This window comes from Geotrypetes seraphini, chromosome 11 (assembly GCF_902459505.1).
Source record: "Geotrypetes seraphini chromosome 11, aGeoSer1.1, whole genome shotgun sequence".
Lineage (NCBI taxonomy): Eukaryota > Metazoa > Chordata > Amphibia > Gymnophiona > Dermophiidae > Geotrypetes > Geotrypetes seraphini.
Window position 1 is genome coordinate 32042671 of NC_047094.1, and position 22250 is coordinate 32064920.

The window sequence follows — 22250 nt, forward strand, 5'->3', positions numbered from 1 at the left end:
CTGTCTGGAGGGCGTGCGCAGATGTTGACGTGATGTCACACATATCGACGTCCACGCATTTCCAAATGCCCTCCAGTCATGGGCCCGAGTTTAGTGTGCCTCGGCGTCAAAAAGTTTGCAGGACACTGATCTAAAGAAATGCAACTTGGCAACAAATAACCCTAGACCAGGGGTGTCAAAGTCCCTCCTCGAGGGCCGCAATCCAGTCGGGTTTTCAGGATTTCCCCAATTAATAAGCATGAGATCTATTAGCATACAATGAAAGCAGTGCATGCAAATAGATCTCATGCATATTCATTGGGGAAATCCTGAAAACCCGACTGGATTGCGGCCCTCGAAGAGGGACTTTGACACCCCTGCCCTAGATGGTCTTTTCTTTTCTCGGGAATTGCTGAATTTCTTGTTTGTTGCACCCTGAACCTGTGCTTGTTGATTATAATATTTCAGAAGTTGCCTTGGCTGAGGAGAAGCAAAGCTGTTGTGGAAGAATACTTGTCTTTTCTAGGGAATCTGGTATCTGCACAGACAATCCATCTTCGACCATGTCTCAGAATGATTGTTTCCTATTTTACACCTCGTGAGTTGTTTGGGTTTTTTTCCCCCTCCCTTCTTCAGTGCGAGAATTCTGTGTTCAGATGATAACTAAACCAGATGTGGTGGTCTTAAAATTGTTGTTATATAAAACATTGGCCATAAAAAATTTTAGTTTGTATGTACTGGATTGTATTTACCATTTTATGGTTTTCAGTATGATAGAATTATTTGCAGGCTATGATGTCTTTAATTGGACTATCATATGAGTATAACAAGGCGCTTTCCAGACTTTATTTGAAGTCTCAATAAAGGAGTATCACAACTTATAAAGAATCCAGTTTTCTCCAGGACCAGTATAGCTACTAAAAATATATAGTTAATTCAATAATTTGTATTCTGGTGCAAAGGGCATTAGAGTATTGACCAGTGGGTTCTTCCCTAACCGCGAGTTATACAGAAGGCATCATCTACACTTTGTACAACTGCTACAACTCCACCTCCTTCCTCAGTGGGCAGTGCTGTACCTGCTCCGTTTTTTTTCCTTCTGCACATGAGTTAAAAGGTATCTTTCTGATCTAAAAAACTTTTTTATTTTGGGTTTTTTGTCTGAATTGTGAGGCTTTTTGTTGCTCAAGAGATCCCCAGTAGCCCTGGGGCAGTTCTGCCTGGGAGAAGACACGGACTCTCTCAGCAGAAGTCTGTAACTAACAGGGCAACCCTTTTAGGGAAGTTATCTAGCCAGCTTGCAATAACATCTCTGGAGCTTGGGGTCTGTTCCTCTAGAAACTAAGCTCACTCCCTGATTTATCAGGCACTTGAGTGCAGGCTGTTTGGCCCCATGGTGGTCCGGTGGACTTTAATGTGTACCAGCTGCGTTTCCCTCCCCCTGGCACTGCGGGTAGATTTTAGGGGGCCTGAGATCTCATTCCGACTGGCAGCCCAAAGATGGTAGTATTGGGATTTTTACCCTGAAGCAGGCACCAGCACAGCACAGTGAATACTGGCTATTACAGCCTATGGAAGAATCAGGGGAGTCTGAAAAGTGTTCTCCTGGGCCGTTTTTTGGTGCCAAAATGCTACAGCAGTGGCCATCTTGGATTTCACATTTTAAGTTAAAAAGCCTATATCTGCCTCAAAACTCCTCGATTTTAATTGGAATGGACTCCTCACTGTTCTGCTCCTATATCATGCCTGTTTTGTACTGGATGGCCGGCTGAGAACATCCATGTGTCACGTGGTGCGGCGCACATGAAGGGAGGGGGCAGGAGCCATGGGCTTAGCTTCTTCTGGTTCCTCTAGGGCTGAGGAGTTGCAGGTGACTCTCTTCAGGGAGAAAATCCTTTCCAGATCCCTTGGATAATGACATGACAAAGCACGCCAACATCTAAGGTCTCTTTATTTCCAGATGGATTCACATGGTGATTTTATTGGCTTCCATTGGCTTGGTAAACGGCACATTCCACCAGAAGTGTAGCTTCTTCATGGGTGGAGTCCTAGGCAATTCTACCCAAGGAGAGTTGTAGGGCAACTATGTGGTCTACACTCTCATTTCACAAAATTTTAAAGAGAAGACATAGAAGCACAAAGGGACACCGCTTTTGAATCCTCAGTGTTAGGGCAGGCTCATCTGTCCTGTTGTAGATTCCAGAGACTGCTTTGGTACGTCCCACTGGTCAAGACTCGTATGTCCTTTGCACTAGAATGGAAGATTAGGTTCTTACCTCAATAATCTTCTTTCTAGTAGTAGGGCATATAAGTCTTGACAGTCTGTCCTGTCAGGTTTTGATTTCACTTGCTTCTCCTGTCAGTCAGACTTGAAGAATAAACTGCTATTTCTGTTGTAAAAAAAAAAAAAAAAAAAAGCAAATGATAGGACAAGACCTCAATAAGTGATAGTGCTGGTTGCATTCAGGTAGGTGGCTTGTTCGTTCCACCTTATTTAATGTAATGTTTTGTATTCAAATTGTTCTCTATACTTGCTACAGAGCAGAATAGAACTTTCTTGTCGGGGAGGTTCCCCATACCCTTCTTTCTTATAGGGGTTACAACTGCTTTGGTACAAATTGAAGAGGTACAGTACAGCTCACTGAGGAAGGAGGCAGAATTGAAGAAAATGTAGATGATGCCTTCTGCACAACTCGCGGTTAGGGGAGAATAACCCACTGGTCAACACTCATATGCCCATCTTCTAGAAAGACGATTACCGAGGTAAGAACCTAATCGTCCCTTGCTTAGTTTATACATATTTTTTGCTTCTAATATTATACGCTCAGCTTGGCCACTTGAACAAAAAACCTGCAAGAATAATGTATTGAATGCTCTACTACTTAATGAGCGATTTGAAAGAGAAGAGTGATTTCAGATGGGGAAAAATATATAAACCCATTTTTTAAAAAAACTGTTTTATTTATAACAAAGCCATCATATTTAAATCTGGCCCTAGTTGTTCCTTCTGATAGCCAAAATTAACATCCAAATTTTTTGTTGGGGTTTTATTCTCTTTGGTATCTTGGAGTTACATAGAGTTAAAATAAGTGAACCATGAATGCTAATGTTCCATGCATTCATTTTAAATAACTTTTCTAAAAATGCTAATGTGTTGGAATCTGGGTTAGTAGTGTTGTGGAAATGCTTAAGTTTTGGTATATCTTTCCTATACCTTGATTAAGTCCATGATGACTTTTGATAGTCTCCTTTGAAAGGATGTAAACAGAACTAACTTTATTTCATTTTTTTTTTCCTAACAGTGCGAATAATCATAAAGGAAGATGATGTGGATATTTCAGATTCTGAAGATGAGGATGAAAGTAGGTTTTAATGTGTAATATATGTGTCAAATGATTAAATGAAATAATGTTTGCAGTGGAGGGGCATGAAATTATATGAATTAAAAATATTTGCATGACAGACAGACCTAAGGGTGTTTTGTGAAGCAACCCACTAAAACAGGGGAAACAAATCCACAAAAATCAAACAAGCAAGAGCAAAAGTGGAAATGTCCAATCAGAATGGTGCACAAAAGTGTCTTTCAACTCATCTGATAAATCCAAATGTCTTTATTCATCCAAAATAATTAATTCATCCAAAGTAACTCAATGACTCGACATGATCATGTTTCGGCCACCCGGCCTGCATCACTGCAAGGTCGTGTTGGTTTGTAGCGCCACAAGATTCGGAGCAATGGTTTGATCGTTGTGTTTTAGAGCATATTTATCCAATTGATACCCAAAGACTCCTAAGACTCCTGATGCAGGCCGGGTGGCCGAAAATGATCATGTCGAGTCATTGAGTTACTTTGGATGAATTAATTATTTTGGATGAATAAAGACATTTGGATTTATCAGATGAGTTGAAAGACACTTTTTGTGCACCTTTCTGATTGGACATTTCCACTTTTGCTCTTGCTTGTGAAGCAACCCTACATACAACTTGGCAGTCCCAAACCCACACACCAACCAAATGTGATTTTTCACAATTGGATATGAACAGTATTAACAAACAGATATGTGGGCCATATGTTGACATAAATTATTTTTCTTACTTAATAGGGAGATAAAACTTAATCTTCTGTGACAGAAATAACTATATAATATTGTAATCACAGCTATAATCTCTTGTTAATAATATTGCTTTCTTTAATTTGTTTTAAATATTATTGTGAAGTGCTCAGACCAAGTAACCCAACATATAGTGAAGTCACTACAATGAGGTTAACAAGGGGACCATCATCGCCTTCACCTGTCCCCTGCCCTCCCTACGTGACCACGAACTAATACAGATCAACTTGATGTACTTATCTGAATAGGGGAGTAGTTGGTTTCGTTAATTCTCATTGGTGACTGTATACCAATAAAATTTATGTGCTCCGTTAAAATCCTAGAACTGTTCGTTCATTCTTCCAATCCCGTCCCCCCGACTCGAGTTTCACCTCTTCATCAGGGAGGGACACTGGTGAAGGCTCACTGAGATCAGGCTCACTCAAAGCAAACGGGCCAACTTGCTTTGAGTGAGCCTGATCTCAGTGAGCCTTCACCAGTGTCCCTCCCTGATGAAGAGGTGAAACTCGAGTCGGGGGGACGGGATTGGAAGAATGAACGAACAGTTCTAGGATTTTAACGGAGCACATAAATTTTATTGGTATACAGTCACCAATGAGAATTAACGAAACCAACTACTCCCCTATTCAGATAAGTACATCAAGTTGATCTGTATTAGTTCGTGGTCACGTAGGGAGGGCAGGGGACAGGTGAAGGCGATGATGGTCCCCTTGTTAACCTCATTGTAGTGACTTCACTATATGTTGGGTTACTTGGTCTGAGCACTTCACAATAATATTTAAAATAAATTAAAGAAAGCAATATTATTAACAAGAGATTATAGCTGTGATTACAATATTATATAGACATAAATTATTTGACATTTATGAATTTATATATGATATATAGAGAGAGATACTAAGCTTGGCTTTTTGATCTGTTCAGTGCAGGGAAACAGCTGTCGGAGGGCAGGTGTCTTCTAAGCAGCTTTGTGATTGGTTGCCTTTATAAATAGCTATTTTCTGATTGGACATTGCTTCATCTTATGGCTAGAAGCAGAAGAAGATGCTCTTTTTCAGCAGTGTTTTAATTTTATAGGTACTTCAGCATAAACAGCATATGTTTGCCATATATCTGAAATACAGAATGTGATGACAGCAGAGAATGTCCAGATGAAAGCATTTTTACTTCTCATCAGATTCTTTGTCCTATAGATTTTGTACAGACCCTGCCCACTTCTGAAAATCTGTGACAGGTTGCTGTGGAAAGAGCTACTTTGGCCATGCTTGTTCTTCTTTTCAATCTTTCAGTATAAATATTATCCTGATCACTTTATTACAGATCTGCCTGAAAATTTTGATACCTGTCACACAGCATTGCAGTTAGTGGCAAGATTTGTGCCCTCGTAAGTATTCCTCCATAAAGCATTTGCTGTCGGGTTGATAGTTTTTGGGTTTTTAAAAAATCTGAAACATTTTTAGCGAGGCTTTCAGCCTTCCTATACTTTTTCTTTCTTTCACTCCCAGTAAGAGAAGAAGGGAGAGGGACCTTGGGGTGATAGTGTCTTTTCAAATCGAGCTAGCAAGTCCATAGATATACAGTACATAGGTAAATTAGATATTTCCCTTTGTGTAAATTAGGCACAAGTAGGAGTGGTGAAGTACTCTAGGGTATGTAGTAGAGAATAACAAGAAGTTAAAAAAATGACCCAAGTTTCCGCAGGGTAAATGGCAAACAAAACAAAAAGTGTGGAAACCAACAATGTTAAAAACCTTTCTATTTCTTCAGAAAGGACTTTAAAACACAAAGTGTGGATAGTGTTTTAAAGTTCTTTCTGAAGAAATAAAAAGAAGGTTTTTAACATTGTTGGTTTCCACACTTTTTATGCAGTGGAGAATGACACGGGGACAAATTTTTTCCCCATCCCGTCTCCGCAAGTTTTGTCCCTGCCCCATTCCTGTAAGCTCTGCCTTAACCACACAAGCCTTGGAACACTTATGATTTTAAAGTGTTTGAGGCTTGTGTAGATGAGGGCGGAGCTTAGGCATTGGTGGAATGAGGCATTAGGACATCACAATCTGAGCTCTAGAATGTTGCTACTTGATTTTAAAGGGTTTGAGGCTTGTGTAGATGAGGGCGGAGCTTAGGCATTGGTGGAATGAGGCATTAGGACATCACAATCTGAGCTCTAGAATGTTGCTACTTGATTTTAAAGGGTTTGAGGCTTGTGTAGATGAGGGCGGAGCTTAGGCATTGGTGGAATGAGGCATTAGGACATCACAATCTGAGCTCTAGAATGTTGCTACTTGATTTTAAAGGGTTTGAGGCTTGTGCAGATGAGGACAGAGCTTAGGCATTGGTGGAATGAGGCATTATGACATCACAATCTGAGCCCTAGAATGTTGCTACTTATGATTTTAAAGTGTTTGACGCTTGTGCAGATGAGGACGTAGCTTAGGCATTGGTGGAATGATGCATTATGACATCACACTTTGAGCTCTAGAATGTTGCTACTTATGATTTTAAAGTGTTTGAGGCTTGTGCAGATGAGAACAGAGCTTAGGCATTGGTGGAATGGGGCATTATGACATCACAATCTGAGCTCTAGAATGTTGCTACTTATGATTTTAAAGGGTTTGAGGCTTGTGCAGATGAGGACAGAGCTTAGGCATTGGTGGAATGAGGCATTATGACATCATAATCTGAGCTCTAGAATGTTGCTACTTATGATTTTAAAGGGTTTGAGGCTTGTGCAGATGAGGATGGAGCTTGCAGGAACAGGGCAGGGACCAGAAAAGAACTTGTTGGGGAAAAATTTGTCCCCATGTCATTCTCTAGTATGTAGACAATCTGAATCCTGTAGGCTAGCTTGCTGTATTAGATAGTATTGGCACAACAGTGTCAGAAAGCAGTTAGCCATGCTCGAACTGTGCATGTTCTCGTTTTCCCAAACTTTCTATCCTTTCTTCTGGATGAAGCTATTTTCTCCACTTCCTTTATAATATTGTACAATATGTAAGCCATATTTTCTGTGATCTCTTTTGGACAGAACCCCCCGGTTTCTGATGCCAATACTGGTGCAGAGGTTTCCCTTCATCAGCAAATCAACAAGAACTTTGGTAAGTGTCAGAAGTGTGATTGAGGGAATATTTAAGCGAGCTTAGAGATTTCTTCCTGCCTTTTTGGTTCTGAAGGACACTTTCAAGCTTGCAACTTGCAGGATTCAGGCCTTTATTTTTAGATAGTAATCCAGCATTATAAGTAACTCGAAGCACTGTTGCCAAAGTTGTAATAGTGTTCTTGTTTTATTCCTATTAGTCCAGTTCTGAAGCTACTTCATTGGCTTCCTTTTGAATATAGGATACAATTTAAAATCTTTTTTATTTAAAATTTTAGACCCTTTTTTACTAAGCTGCGGCAGATGTTTCTACTGTGGCCCGGGGCGCTAAATGCGCCAATGCTCATAGGAAATCTATGAGCATCAGAGCAGAGTCGGAGCATTTAGCACTCCAGGCTGCGGTAGAATCGCTCAGTAAAAAGGAGGGGAGGCTAATGAATAATATTTCTGCAATTATCGCTGCTGGCTTATGATTGTGTCAGCCCTCTAGAAATTTGAGATCATCAAATTCAGTTTTCTCGGAAGTTCCTTCTTTTTACATTGTTAAATTGGATGAATACCATCATCCTATTTTTTTTTTATATAGTATGCCCAAAGCTATGGACTTGAGAGAAATTCAGAGTTTAGAGTTGTTTAAAAAGGAATTTAATTTAATTTTTTTTTTGTCAAGCGTTTAGCATGGTACTATATGAATCGGTAGAGAATATTTTCTTAAAATGGCAGAAACGGTTATCTATTTTTGGGGCGGAATTTTTAATATTTTTTTTATCTTAAATATTTGTTTGCTGGTATATTTGTTTTAATGATTATGTATGTAATAATTGTGATCTGCTGAGAATTTGTTGATATAAATGCTTTAAATAAATAAATAAATATTTATTGTTTTGCTAAGGCACGCTGCCGGGCACATTCTGCCCGATATTCAGACCACGGTCCACAGCAAACTCTGAAACCCCCCTGTACCTTTTTTTCTGAAGAGCGATAGGAGGGATGCCTACTCCCTCCTTCCTTAGGCCCTACCTCTTCAAAATAGTAATGCCCTGTCCCTGCTTGGTGCATCCTATGATGCATTGGGAGGAGCCTAAATACCATATAAGAATTGGATTGGCCACAGGGCCACCAGGACTATTTTTGGGATGCTCAGGGATGTTGTTGGGGAATCGGGTTGGCCACTGAATCTCCAGGAGTACCTTTTGGGGGGTTTGGGGCGGGCTGGTTGAGGGGAGTGGTGCACCAGAGATTATTTTAGGGTTGGGGTCAGGGTTTCTTGGACATGCACACAAGAGTTGTGCCTACCACACAGCTCTTGCGGGCATATCCCAAGAAATTCCAACACTCTAGTGTCCAATTCTATACAGCATGTTAATGCTGAGCATTGGTCGCTAAAAACAGATCAGCATTTCTCCACCACTACAGAGGAACAATGACAGAGTTTTGTGCATCTGCCCCTTAGATTATCTGTTATGATGTAGAGCTCTCTGATTCCTTATATCCCATTTAGGAGGTGGTTCAATAGTGCTTTCCTCTCCTCCTCTGTGTATGAGTTTCACAAGCTGTGGCCTAGACTGAGTCTCAATATTTTCCTCTTAACAGCCATAGGAAGATGGCTGTAATTTTCCACCTCATCAAATATATAGGCATTTTGTAGCCTTCTGTAAATACAGTACCTTGTATGATTTTTTTTTTTTGTATAAATTCACACCAGTTTTCTGATGGGCACTTTTACTGTCAAGCTAAGAAATACTCGCAGAGGGCTTTTAAAATAGCATATGGATTGCAGATAGGTGGGGGCAAATATATCGTTCAGGGAGAGTGTGGTGCAATGGTTAAAGCTATAGCCTCTGCACCCTGAGGTTGTGGGTTCAAACCCACGCTGTTCCTTGTGACCCTGGGCAAGTCACTTAATCCCCCCATTGTCCCGGCACATTAGATAGATAGGGAAAAATGCTTGAGTACCTGAATAAATTCATGTAAACCATTCTGAGCTCCCCTGGGATGGTACAGAAAATTGAATGAATAAATAAATAGTGTGAAAAGTTTCAGCCTCTGATAACCAGAGCTGATATTGTGACATCATAATGCCTCATTCCACCAATGCCTAAGAGCCAACTTCATCAGTGATGTCACAATGGCTTCATTGTCCTTTACTTGGTTCACTTTTACTACATTTTGATTTCTAGAGTGGTGCAGTGGTTAGAGCTACAGCCTGAGGTTGTGAGTTCAAATCCACACTGCTCCTTGTGACCTGGGCATGTCACTTAATCCCCCCATTGCCCCAGGTACATCAGATAGATTGTGAGCCCACTGGGACAGACAGGGAAAAATGTTTTGAGTACCTGAATAAATCCATGTAAACTGTTTTGAGCTCCCCTGGGAGAACATATAGAAAACTGAATAAATAAAATGAAGATAACTTAAAGGATACTTGATACATTCTTCAAGAAAGTGAGAAATCCCTTGGCACTATGTAGGCCAAGGGTGGGCAGTCGAGGGTCTTGAGGGCTACAATCCAGTCACTTTTCAAGATTTCCACATAAGATTGATTTGCATATACTCCTTCCATTGTATGCAAATAGATCTCATGCATATTCATTGTGGAAATCTTGAAAGCTCAACTGAGTTGTAACCCTCAGACTGTGGTGGCTCACGCCTAATCCCACCATGAAGATGTATTTGTGAGGCCCTCTGGCTGCCTTAAAACAATCGCAGGATATTGATAGCAGGTTGTTAATAGTAGATTTGACGGGCTGTATAAGCGGCCTCGTGTCCTTTTAGTGTCTGTCTTCTTATTTGGGTTTTCTTCTGTGGCAGGAATGCTATATTCATAACCTGCTACGAATCACCATCTATTTCCCAGTGCTGAGGCTTGAAATTCTGCAACTAATCACTGAAAAGCTGCTAAAGATGGATGTAAGTACTGAAGAATGTGTCTAATAAGTACATAAATAGGGAATGTAAATGGCATATATACTTGGCTACAAGTTGATCTCTTGTATAGGCAGTCCCTGGGTTAAGAACAAGTTCCGTTTTTTTAAACCATTCTTAAGTTGAATTTGTATATAACTCAAATCTTGTACAGTACATAGTCTATAAAATCATTAAAGAAACAGTCCTCAAAATAAAGTACTGTAGTTTATTTAAATAGAAAGAAAACATAGGAAGTTTATACTTTCATTCTTCATCCGTCCCACTGTTCCCTCTCCACCACATCCAACATTTCTCCCTCTCATCTCTCTCTTCCCCATGCATCTGTATCTCATGCTAGAGAATGACACGGGGACAAATTTTTCCCCGTCCCCTCGGGAACTCATTTTCCCGTCCCATCCCTGTGAGTTTGGGGTTTTTTTTCCTGTCCCTATCCCCTTCCTGCAAGCTCTGCCTCATCTTCATAAGCCTCAAACACTTTAAAATCATAACTGTTCTAGGCTTGTGCAGTTAAGGCAGAGCTTACAAGAAGGCAGCAGGGATGGGGACAGCGACAAAACTCATGGGGACGGGACGGGGAAATTGAGTTCCTGTGGAGACAGGGACAAATTTGTCCCCATGTCATTCTCTACCTCAAGCCTCTCCCACCACCATGTCCAAAATTTCTCTTTCCCTCCCTCTGCCCAACAATTCTCCTCTTTCTTCATTTCCCCATGTGCACCATCTTTCTTTCCCTCTTACTCAGACACCCATGCCCAACAATTCTCCCTTTCCTCCCCCATCTCAGCATCTTTCCTTCACTTCCTCCATTCTTCCATCCTATGCTTCATGCTCCCCTCTCTCTCGCTATTCTGTGTCTCAAGTTCATGCTCCCCTCCCTCTCAATAATGGGCTATGGACTTCTCTTCTCTTTTACGAAATTAGCCAAGCCTTTTTTAAACCCTGCTAAGCTAACTGATTTCACCACATCTCTGGCAATAAATTCCATTACATGTGTGAAGAAATATTTTCTCCAGTTTGTTTTTAATCTGCTACTTAGTAGCTTCATTGCATGTCCCCTAGTCCTAGTATTTTTGGAAAGAGTGAACAAGCAATTCACATCTACTCTTTCCACTCCACTCATTATTTTATAGACCTCTATCGTATCATCCCTGAGCCGTCTCTTCTCCAAGCTGAAGAGCCCTAGCCGTTTTAACCTCTTCTCTTAGGGAAGTTGACCCATCCCCTTTATTAATTTTGTTGCCCTTCTCTGTATCTTTACTAATTCCGCTATATTTTTTTTGAGATACAGCAACCAGAACCGCACATAGTATTTGAGGTGCGGCTGTACCATAGAGTAATACAAGGGCATTATGAACATTTTCATCTTTGTTTTCCATTCCTTTCCTGATAATGCCTAACCTTCTATTTGCTTTTTTAGCTGCCGCCGCACCACGTTGAACTGAGAGTTTCAACGTATCCTCAACAATCGTTTTCCTGGGCAGTGACTCCTAACACAGAACCCAGCATCACATAGCTATAGTTCGGGTTCCTCTTTCCCACATGCATCACTTTGCACTTGCTCACATTAAACGTCATCTGCCATTTTGACACTGTCTTCAAGTCTCACAAGGTCCTCACAAACCCTTACACACACACATACACACCTGCTTTTCTTTAATAAAAGAAAAGAGAAGCAATCAAAATTTCACTCGCCCTCTCAGCTAAATTTCCTCTTTGAACCTACTTCTTGATTTGTCGGCTAATCAAATGACTTTTAGCTGTAGCTGTCTTCAGATTATCTGATAATCATGCACACTTCTTTGCTGACATGCCCTCCTCTCGGTGTACATGCACAAGCCAGAACATTTACAGATTTTAAACAATCATTATCACTCCCCAGTCTCACTTGCACACTTCCCTCCAAACCTCTTCTCTTTAATTTGAACACTGTTCTAGCTCACCCTGAATTAAGAGTCCTTCCCACACCAGGGACATATATAGCACTGAATGTATCCTGCCAAGTAAGAAGCTCAAATATATAAGAAAATTTAAATAAAATAAATAAGATGATGCAATAGAGGGACTAATGAGGATTGCAGCCCGATGGTCTTACACTGCATAACGGGCAGTCTGAAGATCCCTTGACTTGCTACTATGTTTCACCATTGTTGCATGGTCCACCATTGCAAGTTATCAAAAACAAGTAAGTTTACAGCCAGTCTGTCCACTGTCCTAGCAATAATTGGCATTCTATTTCACAGAAGAAAATGACCCATTAGATTTTGAAAGTCAAAATTTCTCAACGATCTCTAGGCACTGATATCTGTACATCTTAGTTTTGATGCACCTCTGAGCTTATACAACACTGTCCAGTGGTGATGCATATCAGGTACAGTATATCCCCTGACATGAAGTGGGTACTTGTGGTACAAAGAAATAAAGGGATTTGACCAAGGTCACAGCAGCAGCAGCTGGATTTGGAGCCTGACTACCCTCACTCTCATCCAATGAAAACAGCACAAAGAGCTTCAATGAACAACACAAGCCGTGTTTTGTCGTACAATGCCTTCATCACAGCTCGTGGTGGATCAGTAAAGACAGTCCCTGTTCATTGAAGCCCTTTGTGCTTCTTTTGGGGTGCTTTGTCCCTCTCTGTGCCGCTCGTTACCTTCGTTCTCATCACATTGTTCTGACAGGTAGGCCACATATAAACGAGATTCATTCTGTGTGCCTTTCCTCAACTCGCAGAGTACAGGAAATGGACATCTTTTTTCTGTTTATCATCTCATTTTAGCCAACTACATAGCAACTCGGTGGTCTCTCTTCAGCTAATTTGCTATAGCAACAGAAGTTGCGTCTACTCTAACATTTGGTTGTTTTCATCTGCTTTATAATCTGCAGGTGAGTGCCTCTCGGCAGGATATTGAGGAGGCTGAAGAAGCTGCTTTCCAACACAATGAGAAAGAAGGCACCATGGAGGAAGGACTTTTCAACATGGTTGGCTATTTATTTTCTGACAGATGGTGATGAGAAAGTTTTATAGACTGTGAACCATTGAGTGTTTCATACAAATACATAGAAACTGGAAGAACTTCTATCATTTTTACAATTTTTACTTTGAGGGCTGTTTCTGAAATTCTTTGAACAGTTCCTCTACACCACTAAGAGCAGTCGTACCCACTATAATCTGATTGGTTCCTATAGGCTCTGATTCTGGAAACTGTTTTAACAAGGTGGGTTGCAGACTAACAGAGGATTTGCCCAGGATGGCCCCTCCCGCTGCATCCCAAGATGCTGTGGGAAGAGGAAGACCCGTCATTTCACAGCACATGGCCCTGTAGGCAGGAGGGAGTGAGCTTCCCTTCGGCAGGTACCAGGGAGGGGGTCCGGGGATGTCGGAGGGGTCTAGCAATGTTGGAGGATGTCGGGAGGGAGGTGTCAGGGGTCCAGAAATGTTGGGGCTGTCGGGGGAATTTGGGGGGATGTCAGGTGGAGGAGTGTAGGTTGTTCCGCGGCTTGGCTGATCCTGACAAAGGGAATCCTCAAAACCAACTCAGCTGATGGGGATTCCTTTGCCACGATCAGACAAGGTAGCTGGGTACATCTACAAAACTTGCTTTTGTGAATTTTTCATATGGACATTTTTATTTTTGAAAATGGCCAAAATAGATAGACATCCTAAGGACCAAGACTTATACATAGGTCATTTTCAAAAATAAAAGATAGACATCTGGCACTTTTGAAAACAGACATTTTTCCTGCTGGGTTTGTGGACGTCTTGCCCAAAAAGTCCAATCTCAGATGTGTGTTAGCTGTCTTGGAAACCAGACCTTCTCCAGCAGGGATGTCAAGTTTATATATGTTAGGGGGGGGAGTTAAATATGAATTTGCACAAGATATAGTTGCATACAATTTGCGGTAGTGTGTAAATTTCCCTAAATATTCATTAAGGATATTGTGAGAACTAGTTTGCATCCTTCAAGACTGCCGCTGGGCATCCCTGTTCGGAACAGCTTTTCAAAACCCAAATTTAAGAAACCACTACTGTTACTGCAAGATCACTGAATTGATCATAGAAGCCATGACTATGCTGTGTTTTTGGCAGGATGAAGATGAAGAAATTCATGTGAACAGATTGGAGGCTCCGGTAAACGAGACGATGGCCCACCCCACAGCTGAGCGTTTGGATATTGGGCTCTCCATTCTCTTCTCCTACATCAAAGACATTTGTCATGTAAATGGTAATGAGCTATCCATATCAGACTTCAGTTTATCTGTCAAAATGGGGTTGGGGTATATACCCTGCTATCCATGCCAGGAAAGATTCTAATTAGCAGCATTGTTTTTATTTTTTACATTACAACTCGGGCAGGGTTCAGCTAAAACTTAGTGCTTTATTTAGCTATACAAAAAAGAGGTGTTTCAAGGATCATCGCCTAGGACCAGATATGCTAAACTGTTGCTCCTGGTATATTCTACAGGAAAAATCCTTGGTACCTCTTGGCCACAGCTTCTTTTTTTTTTTTTGTAAATCTTTATTCTTTTTCATTTCTTATATCAAGTGAAAAATACATATTAAGTACAATTATTTCATATCACTTGAATTACATTCAAATACTCTTATAATATAAAGTAAAAAATCCCCTTTTTTATCAGTAATTCTACATCCAAATACATTAAATTGAATTACCCTCCCTAACCCCCTATATATTCTACCATGTGCTAAGATATCTGATCATTAGAGAAACTAGCCAATGGTCCCCATATTTTTTAAAAATTATGAATATAGCTTCTGATGTGGACTCTAATAGTGTTTCTCTGTGTGATTTTAAAAAGGTCAGTGTATTTCTCTTAAAAACATGATGGAAGATAAAGGCCAAATGGCCCATCCACTCTTACCCATCCATGGTATCCATTATCTCCTCCTCTCCCTGAGAGTTCCCACATGCCTGTCCCATGCTTTCTTGAATTCAGACACAGTCTTTGTCTCCACCAGGAGACTTTTCTATGCATCTACCACCCTTTCCTGTAAAAAAGTATTTCCTTAGATTACTCCTGTACCTATAACCTCTTAACTTCATATTTCTCATTCTGGAGTTTTCCTTCATTTGAAAAAGGCTCGCCTCCTGTATTAAAATATTGGGAGTTATTTTGGATCAGCATCTGACTATGAAAAAACAAATAGATACTGTGGTACATAAGGGTTATTACACGCTATGGAAACTGCATACCATTAAACCTTTTTTGAGTTTTCTGCTTTTAAACTTCTGGTACAATCTTTATTATTGAATCTTTTGGATTATTGTAATATTGTTTATTTAACAATTCCCAAGAAAGACATGGTTTGACTCAAACTGATTCAGAATACAGCAATTAGAATGATCTACAGTCTTAAAAAATATGATCATGTGACTCCATTTTATTGTGAATTTGCATTGGCTGCCAATGGAGGCTCGTGTTCTGTTTAAGTTGGGTTGCTTTTGCTATAAGGTTATGTATGGTACTGCTCCGTTTTATATGGTTAACAGATTCTCCCTAGCATTGTATAAAAATAGCAGAAAGTCTCATGCCCTATTCACCTTTCCGTCAGTACAGGGCTGTAAAAGTAAAATTTCTGGACCATAGTTTAGCATTCCAAGCAGCTTCACGCGACAGAGAATTTTGATTGTTATTGCTTGGAGCTTGTTCTTATAAATACTTCAGAACTCAACTGAAAATTTATCTCTCTTCCGTCGTATTTTGGATGCCTCCAGGAAACCGGCCACCCTCCAATGTTACCATCAGAAGTGGACCCGGTTCTCCTCTTGGTGTCTACTACATCACCACGATCCCACCTCATTGGCGGTGGAAACTGTACTGGACTATTTGCTCTCTCTGTCCGATGCTGGTCTTAAGTCTACCTCAATCAGAGTCCACCTCAGTGCCATCACTGCGTTTCATGAGCCTATCCTCGGAAAACCTCTCACGGCTCATCCCCTGGTTTCCCGGTTCATGAGAGGCCTCTTCAATGTCAAACCACCTCTAAAGCCTCCTCCAGTCATCTGGGACCTGAATGTGGTTTTATCAGCCCTCATGAAACCTCCTTTTGAGCCTCTTGCCACAAATTCGCTCAAATTTCTTACGTGGAAGGTGCTTTTCCTCATTGCCATCACCTCTGCCAGAAGGGTTAGTGAGCTGCATGCACTGGTTGCCGACCCACCTTTCACTGTTTTTCACCATGACAAGGTGGTCCTGCGTACCCATCCTAAATTCCTTCCCAAGGTGGTCTCGGACTTCCACCTCAACCAGTCCATTGTGTTGCCTGTCTTTTCCCTAAGCCCCATTCTCATCCTGGGGAACAGGCGTTGCACACGCTGGACTGTAAGCGTGCCCTTGCATACTACCTTGACCGTACCAGGGCTCACCGCTCGTCCCCTTAGCTCTTTCTGTCCTTCGACCCTAACCGTCTAGATCGTCCTGTCTCTAAACGGACGCTTTCCAACTGGCTTGCTGCCTGCATTGCTTTCTGTTATGCTCGGGCCGGTCTCTCACTGGAAGGTGCTGTCACGGCCCACAGGGTCAGAGCTATGGCTGCTTCTGTGGCTTTCCTCCGTCCCACGCCCATCGAGGAAATCTGCAAGGCTGCCACTTGGTCCTCAGTTCACACGTTCACTACTCACTACTGTCTGGATACCTTCTCCAGACGGGATGGACACTTCGGCCAATCTGTGTTACATAATTTATTTTCCTAATGGCCAACCATCCCTCCTTCCCTCTCTGTTCGCTTAGAGGTCACCCATGCGTTAAGAATATGCTGCCTGCTTGTCCTGGGATAAAGCACAGTTACTTACCGTAACAGGTGTTATCCAGGGACAGCAGGCAGATATTCTTACGTCCCACCCACCTCCCCGGGTTGGCTTCTTAGCTGGCTTATCTTAACTGGGGACCACGCACTCCTCCGTCGGGTGGGAAGGCACTCGTGCATGCGCGGTGCGGCCAACTAGAACTTTCTAGTTAAAAGTGTCCGTACCGGGGCTCCGTCGGTGACGTCACCCATGCGTTTTTTTTTGTTTTTTTTTTAACTTTTTATTTATAGAATTTTCATTCTTTCAATACATGAATCACATATTATAAAATGTATAATAAAATATATATGTATGTACAAATTCATATCATAGATATTCATCCCTTTCCCCTATTAATTGTTTTTCCATTTTTCTTTCATATTAATATCTATATTTCCCACCCTAACCCTATATTACTATTATCAATGTGTTAAGATATCTGATCTCTAGAATAATTAGTCAATGGATCCCATATTTTCTTAAAATTTTTAATATTTCCTTGTTGTAAAGCCAAAATTTTCTCCATTTTGTAAATGTGACATACCGAGTTCCACCAGAATGTATAATTTATTAATAATAATAATAATAATAATGCGTTAAGAATATCTGCCTGCTGTCCCTGGATAACACCTGTTAAGTAACTGTGCTTTCTGCTCCCTCCAAGTTAAACTGAACCAGCACCGATTATAAAAATACTCTGAAAGTATGGTTAGCCTTGCTAATTTGAATGCCGCACGGTGTATCCTTCTATGTCCTTATCTAAGGAAAAGAATACCACCTGTGGTCAGACCCTCAGAGGGCACTTTCAAAAACTTTTATTCATTGAAAAAACATGATCACATTACTGAGGCATTCATCAATTCTCATTGGCTTCCAATCCAGGAAAGAATACAATTTAAATTCTACTGTATACTATTTAAAACTATAAATGGAGACAGCCCAACCTACCTAAACGACCACCTCATCCAAACCACCTCTACCAGCCATAGAAAAACACACACCCCATTCACTTACCTCCCAATCAAAGAAGTAAAACGGAAAAAACTATACAACGGACTACTGGCCACTCAGGCAGCAAAGATAGACAACCAAGTCTCCAACCTATTGACAACAACCCCAGACTAAAAGATGTTCAGAAAGGAAATAAAAACTATACTCTTCAAGAAATCCCTTAATAAAGCTTAATACCATGATAAAGCTTAACCCCCCTCTTACCATCCCCTCCCTAACCCCAGATCCTACTTTTCCCTCTCTTGGAAACCTTCTCTGATCTAACGTTGTAACCCTTCTTCCATAATTTTTTTTGTAATCCGCTTTGAACCGAAAGGTAATGGCAGAATAGAAATTTGTAATGTAACTAGCCATTTACCTGGTTAAACTGACTTGAAAAATATTGTCCATCCCCTCTGTTGCTAAAGGTATGAATACAGTTTCACAGCAGATGTACATTTAGCTGAATTTAGATAAGAGGGGGCATTCTCTGGGGCATTCTTTTGGCAGGATTGGAAATTAAAGTGTTCCGGTTGTATTTTCAAATGTGGGCATCATATATTTAATTGAAATTTTGCCTACTCGAGAATCGGGTGCAAAGATCCTAGGTACTTTTCATGGTAGTTTTCCATGGTAGTTTTCAAAGAGAAAGTACCTGCATACTTCCTTTTGAAAATTAGATATGTAGGCTTTGCCTCTAGGTGAGAAGTTTTTGAAAGTGGCACTTCATTTAAATGATGTTCTTGAAGGTCTGTGTATGGAATTCTAAAGTCATGTCTATGGGATTAGATGCTATAATGTAAATTAAATTTTATGTGGAATGCTATGTTTAAACAACTCTAGCTCTTTGGTGTGAATTTTCTATTTAGAATTATTTTCTATATTTTAAAAATACAATAAAGAAGTGGTTAGAAAGTTCAGGATAAGATTTCTTGCTGCAATGTTCATAGTGTAGGACTTATCATAGGGAGAAAGTCACGTCACTGGGAGTCATGAATTAGGCTACGACTTCTGTTCATATAGGAAAAAACCCTATGCTTTTTAAAAGAACTAGAAGCAGGTCATTTTTAATACTGTGTTTCCCTGAAAATAAGACATTGTCTTATTAATTTTAGGCCCAAAAACCGCACTAAGGCTTATTTTCGGGGTAGGTCTTATTTTTTTCATGTACATGATCATCTCTCCCTTCCTCTCCTTCACCCCAATTCTTCCTCTTTCCTTTCTCTCCCCCATATGTGCAGCATCATTCCTCCCAACTCACCCATCTCCTTGTGCCTTCCCTCTGCAACATCTTTCTATCCCTCCCTCCCATCCCCCTGTGCAGCAGAACCCTTTCACAAGTTTCAAGTTCAATTTATTTTTGGTATACCATTTATCAGACAGGTATCTAAATGGTTAACAATAAAATAGAATATAAAAATTTAAAAATAAAAGCATGTCTAAGCTAAAAGGAGGGAAGCACTTATGCATTGACGTACATGATACAAAAGGGAAAAAATGGGGAGAGGAAAATTATTAAATACATTGAGATGGAAAATAAAAATAAAGGGAGGAAAGTGGAAGGGGGAAGAACATTTGGGTAGGGGGGGTCACTTCAAAAGAAGCGTTTGATTGTAAAAGAAGTTCTGCAAAAGAGGAACAACTGTCGTTGAAGTCAGGGTTTACAGGGTGTAGGCGTCTTTAAAAAGGAAGGTTTTGAGTTTGATTTTAAATTTATCTAAATAGTTTTCTAATCAAAGGTCGGCAGGAAGGGCATTCCACAAGGTGGGAGCAGTATCAGAGAAGATGGATTTGCGGGTAGTGTTGTATAAGAGTTCTCTTATCGAAGCGATTGTGACTAGATTTTGATTACTAGATCGAAGAGTCTTACAAGATATATATGGAATTAGAAGTTTATCAATGAAAGCTGGTGCTGGGAGTGTTTTGTTTTGAAGGCAAGAACTAGTATTTTATAGGTAAGGCGATGTGTGATGAGCAGCCAGTGTGCTTTGCGGAGGAGAGGAATGATGTGATCACATTTTTTTTGCACGGTAGATTAAATTCACCGTAGTGTCTTGTATTAATTGCACGCAGCAAATTTCTTTCTGGGTTATTCCTTGGGAGAGAGCGTTACAGTAGTCTAGGGTCAAAATAGCAAAGGAATGGATCAGCATATTGAGGGAGAGTCGAGAAAAGAAGAGAGCAGATGAGTCGTAGTTTGTGAAAGCATTTTTGTGTTACGGCACTGATTTGCTGATGGAATGTAAGATGTTTATCGAGGATAATGCCAAGAAGTTTAACTTTATTGTTCATTTGAATAGAAGAGGAATCAATGTTAATGGGAGCACAGAGATGTTCATCTGTAGAGGTGGGGAAGAGGACACCTGTAGTTTTAGAAATGTTAAGTGTCAGTTTATTTTGTTGGAGCCAGGAAGTTTGAGGTTGATCTCATTTATTTCTTCAGGGGATGTACCGTATTTTCACCCATATACCGCGCACCCGTGTAAAACGCGCACACAGGTATAGCGCGTGGGGAACAGAAATTTATGTAAAAAAATTTTACTATAGCGCGCACACATGTATACCGCGCATGCCGCCCCGACTCTCCTTTCCAAAGGACCGCTCGCACCCCCACAGCCTTCCCCCTCCCCCTCCTGCATGGAGAAGCTGCCTACCGTTGTTTCCGGATGCCAGTGAGCCCAGCTGCTTCCTCTGCCGGCGGTCCTGCCCCTTCTCTGAGCCCTGCACTGCGCTGCTTCCTCTTCCGGCGGTCCCGCCCTTTCTCTGACGTCGGAGAAAGGGCGGGACCGCCGGAAGAGGAAGCAGCGCAGCGCAGGGCTCAGAGAAGGGGCAGGACCGCCGGCAGAGGAAGCAGCTGGGTTCACTGGCATCCGGAAACAACGGTAGGCAGCTTCTCCATGCGGGAGGGGGAGGTGGGAGGCTGTGGGGGTGCGAGCGGTCCTTCAGGGTGGAGGTGTGAGCGGTCCTTCAGGGTGGGGGTGCGAGCGGTCCTTCGGGGTGATGAATCGGACGTCGGGGGGGGGGGGAAACTATGTAAAAAAAAAATTTGTACAACGCGCTCACGCGTATAACGCGCATGGTTATGCACGGTTTGTAAAATCGTGTATAACGCGCGCGTTATATGCGTGAAAATACGGTAATATGTGAATACTGTAAAGCCTAAGGATTTAGCTAGGATGAGGAGGGGGATCAGGAAGATATTGAAAAGAAGGGGCGAAAGGATCGAGCTGTGGGGAACCCCATATGTTTGGGTGATCATAGAGGAAATAGCATTATTGAAACTGACTGTAGTTTTGATTGTGAAGATAAGAAGAGAACCATTGTAGAACAGTGCCAGATATACTAATAGATTCAAGTCTGTTGAGAAGAAGAGAATGATCAATGGTGTCAAAGGAGGATGTAAGGTCTAAGGAGATTAGAACAGAAGATTTACGGGGCCTTCCGTGCACCACATTACTGATGACATAATCAGTGATGCGGCAGAAGGAATGCCCTGGCGGGAGAAGGCCACGAAGCAGCCTGTTTTAGAGTGTTGCCGACGCTGCTCTTTGTAGGTCTCATGGTCAGAGGGTTGGCGGGGTTTGGATGGGAGGGAGAGGTGGAAAGATGGAAGGGTCAGAAGGGCTTTGGCTGCGTAGTGGGGGGTGGGGGGAAGCACTGCTGTCGGCGAATCCAGGGGCATTTGGGTTAGGCTTGCTTTTGGGATAGGGCTTATATTAAGACCTACCCCGAAAATCATGGTAGGTCTTATTTTCGGGGAAACACGGTAGCACGGTCCAACTTTTGGAACCTGCTTGAATTGGACCTAAAAAGGATTTTGCTTCCAATTAAAAACATACCAGTCAATATTCAGCCAGCCACAGTTAGTATGTTTTTAAATAGCTTTGAATATCGAACCAATAGTTGTTGATATCCTTTAAGTTTATTGAAGAGAATGACTGCTATAATGTAGGTGATTCTGTGACCTGGCAGAGTTAAGAGTTGGTAGGTTGGGTTTATTTTGAGCAATTTTTATTAGGCAGATGGATGTTTTCTATTGTACTTTTTTTAATGTGCTCTTATTATTGGGGTGTTATGATTTCAGATGTATGGCAGGAATCTGTACTGGGATCGGTGCTATTTAACATATTTACATATGATCTGGAAAATTGGAACAACAAGTGAGCTCATTAAATTTGCAGATGACACTAAACTGTTCAAAGTTATTAAAACGCATGCTGACTGAAAAATTGCAGGCAGATCTTAGGAAATTGGAAGACTGGGCAGATGAAATTTAAAGCGGCAGATGAAATTTAATGTGGACAAATGCAAAGTGATGCATATTGGGAAGAATAATCCAAA

General features: G+C 41.2%; 1 protein-coding gene across 4 annotated transcripts in view; it reads left to right on the forward strand.

Annotated features, from left to right (window-relative positions):
* RRN3 (RRN3 homolog, RNA polymerase I transcription factor) overlaps positions 1-22250 on the forward strand; it is a 48063-nt gene that overhangs the window by 7964 nt on the left and 17849 nt on the right. For all 4 annotated transcript variants that reach the window (XM_033914309.1, XM_033914311.1, XM_033914312.1 and 1 more), the window contains 7 exons: positions 448-577; positions 3282-3341; positions 5412-5475; positions 7120-7189; positions 10000-10098; positions 12997-13092; positions 14201-14336. In XM_033914309.1, the coding sequence (XP_033770200.1) occupies positions 448-577; positions 3282-3341; positions 5412-5475; positions 7120-7189; positions 10000-10098; positions 12997-13092; positions 14201-14336 (655 nt within the window). The remainder of the gene's footprint in view (positions 1-447; positions 578-3281; positions 3342-5411; positions 5476-7119; positions 7190-9999; positions 10099-12996; positions 13093-14200; positions 14337-22250) is intronic.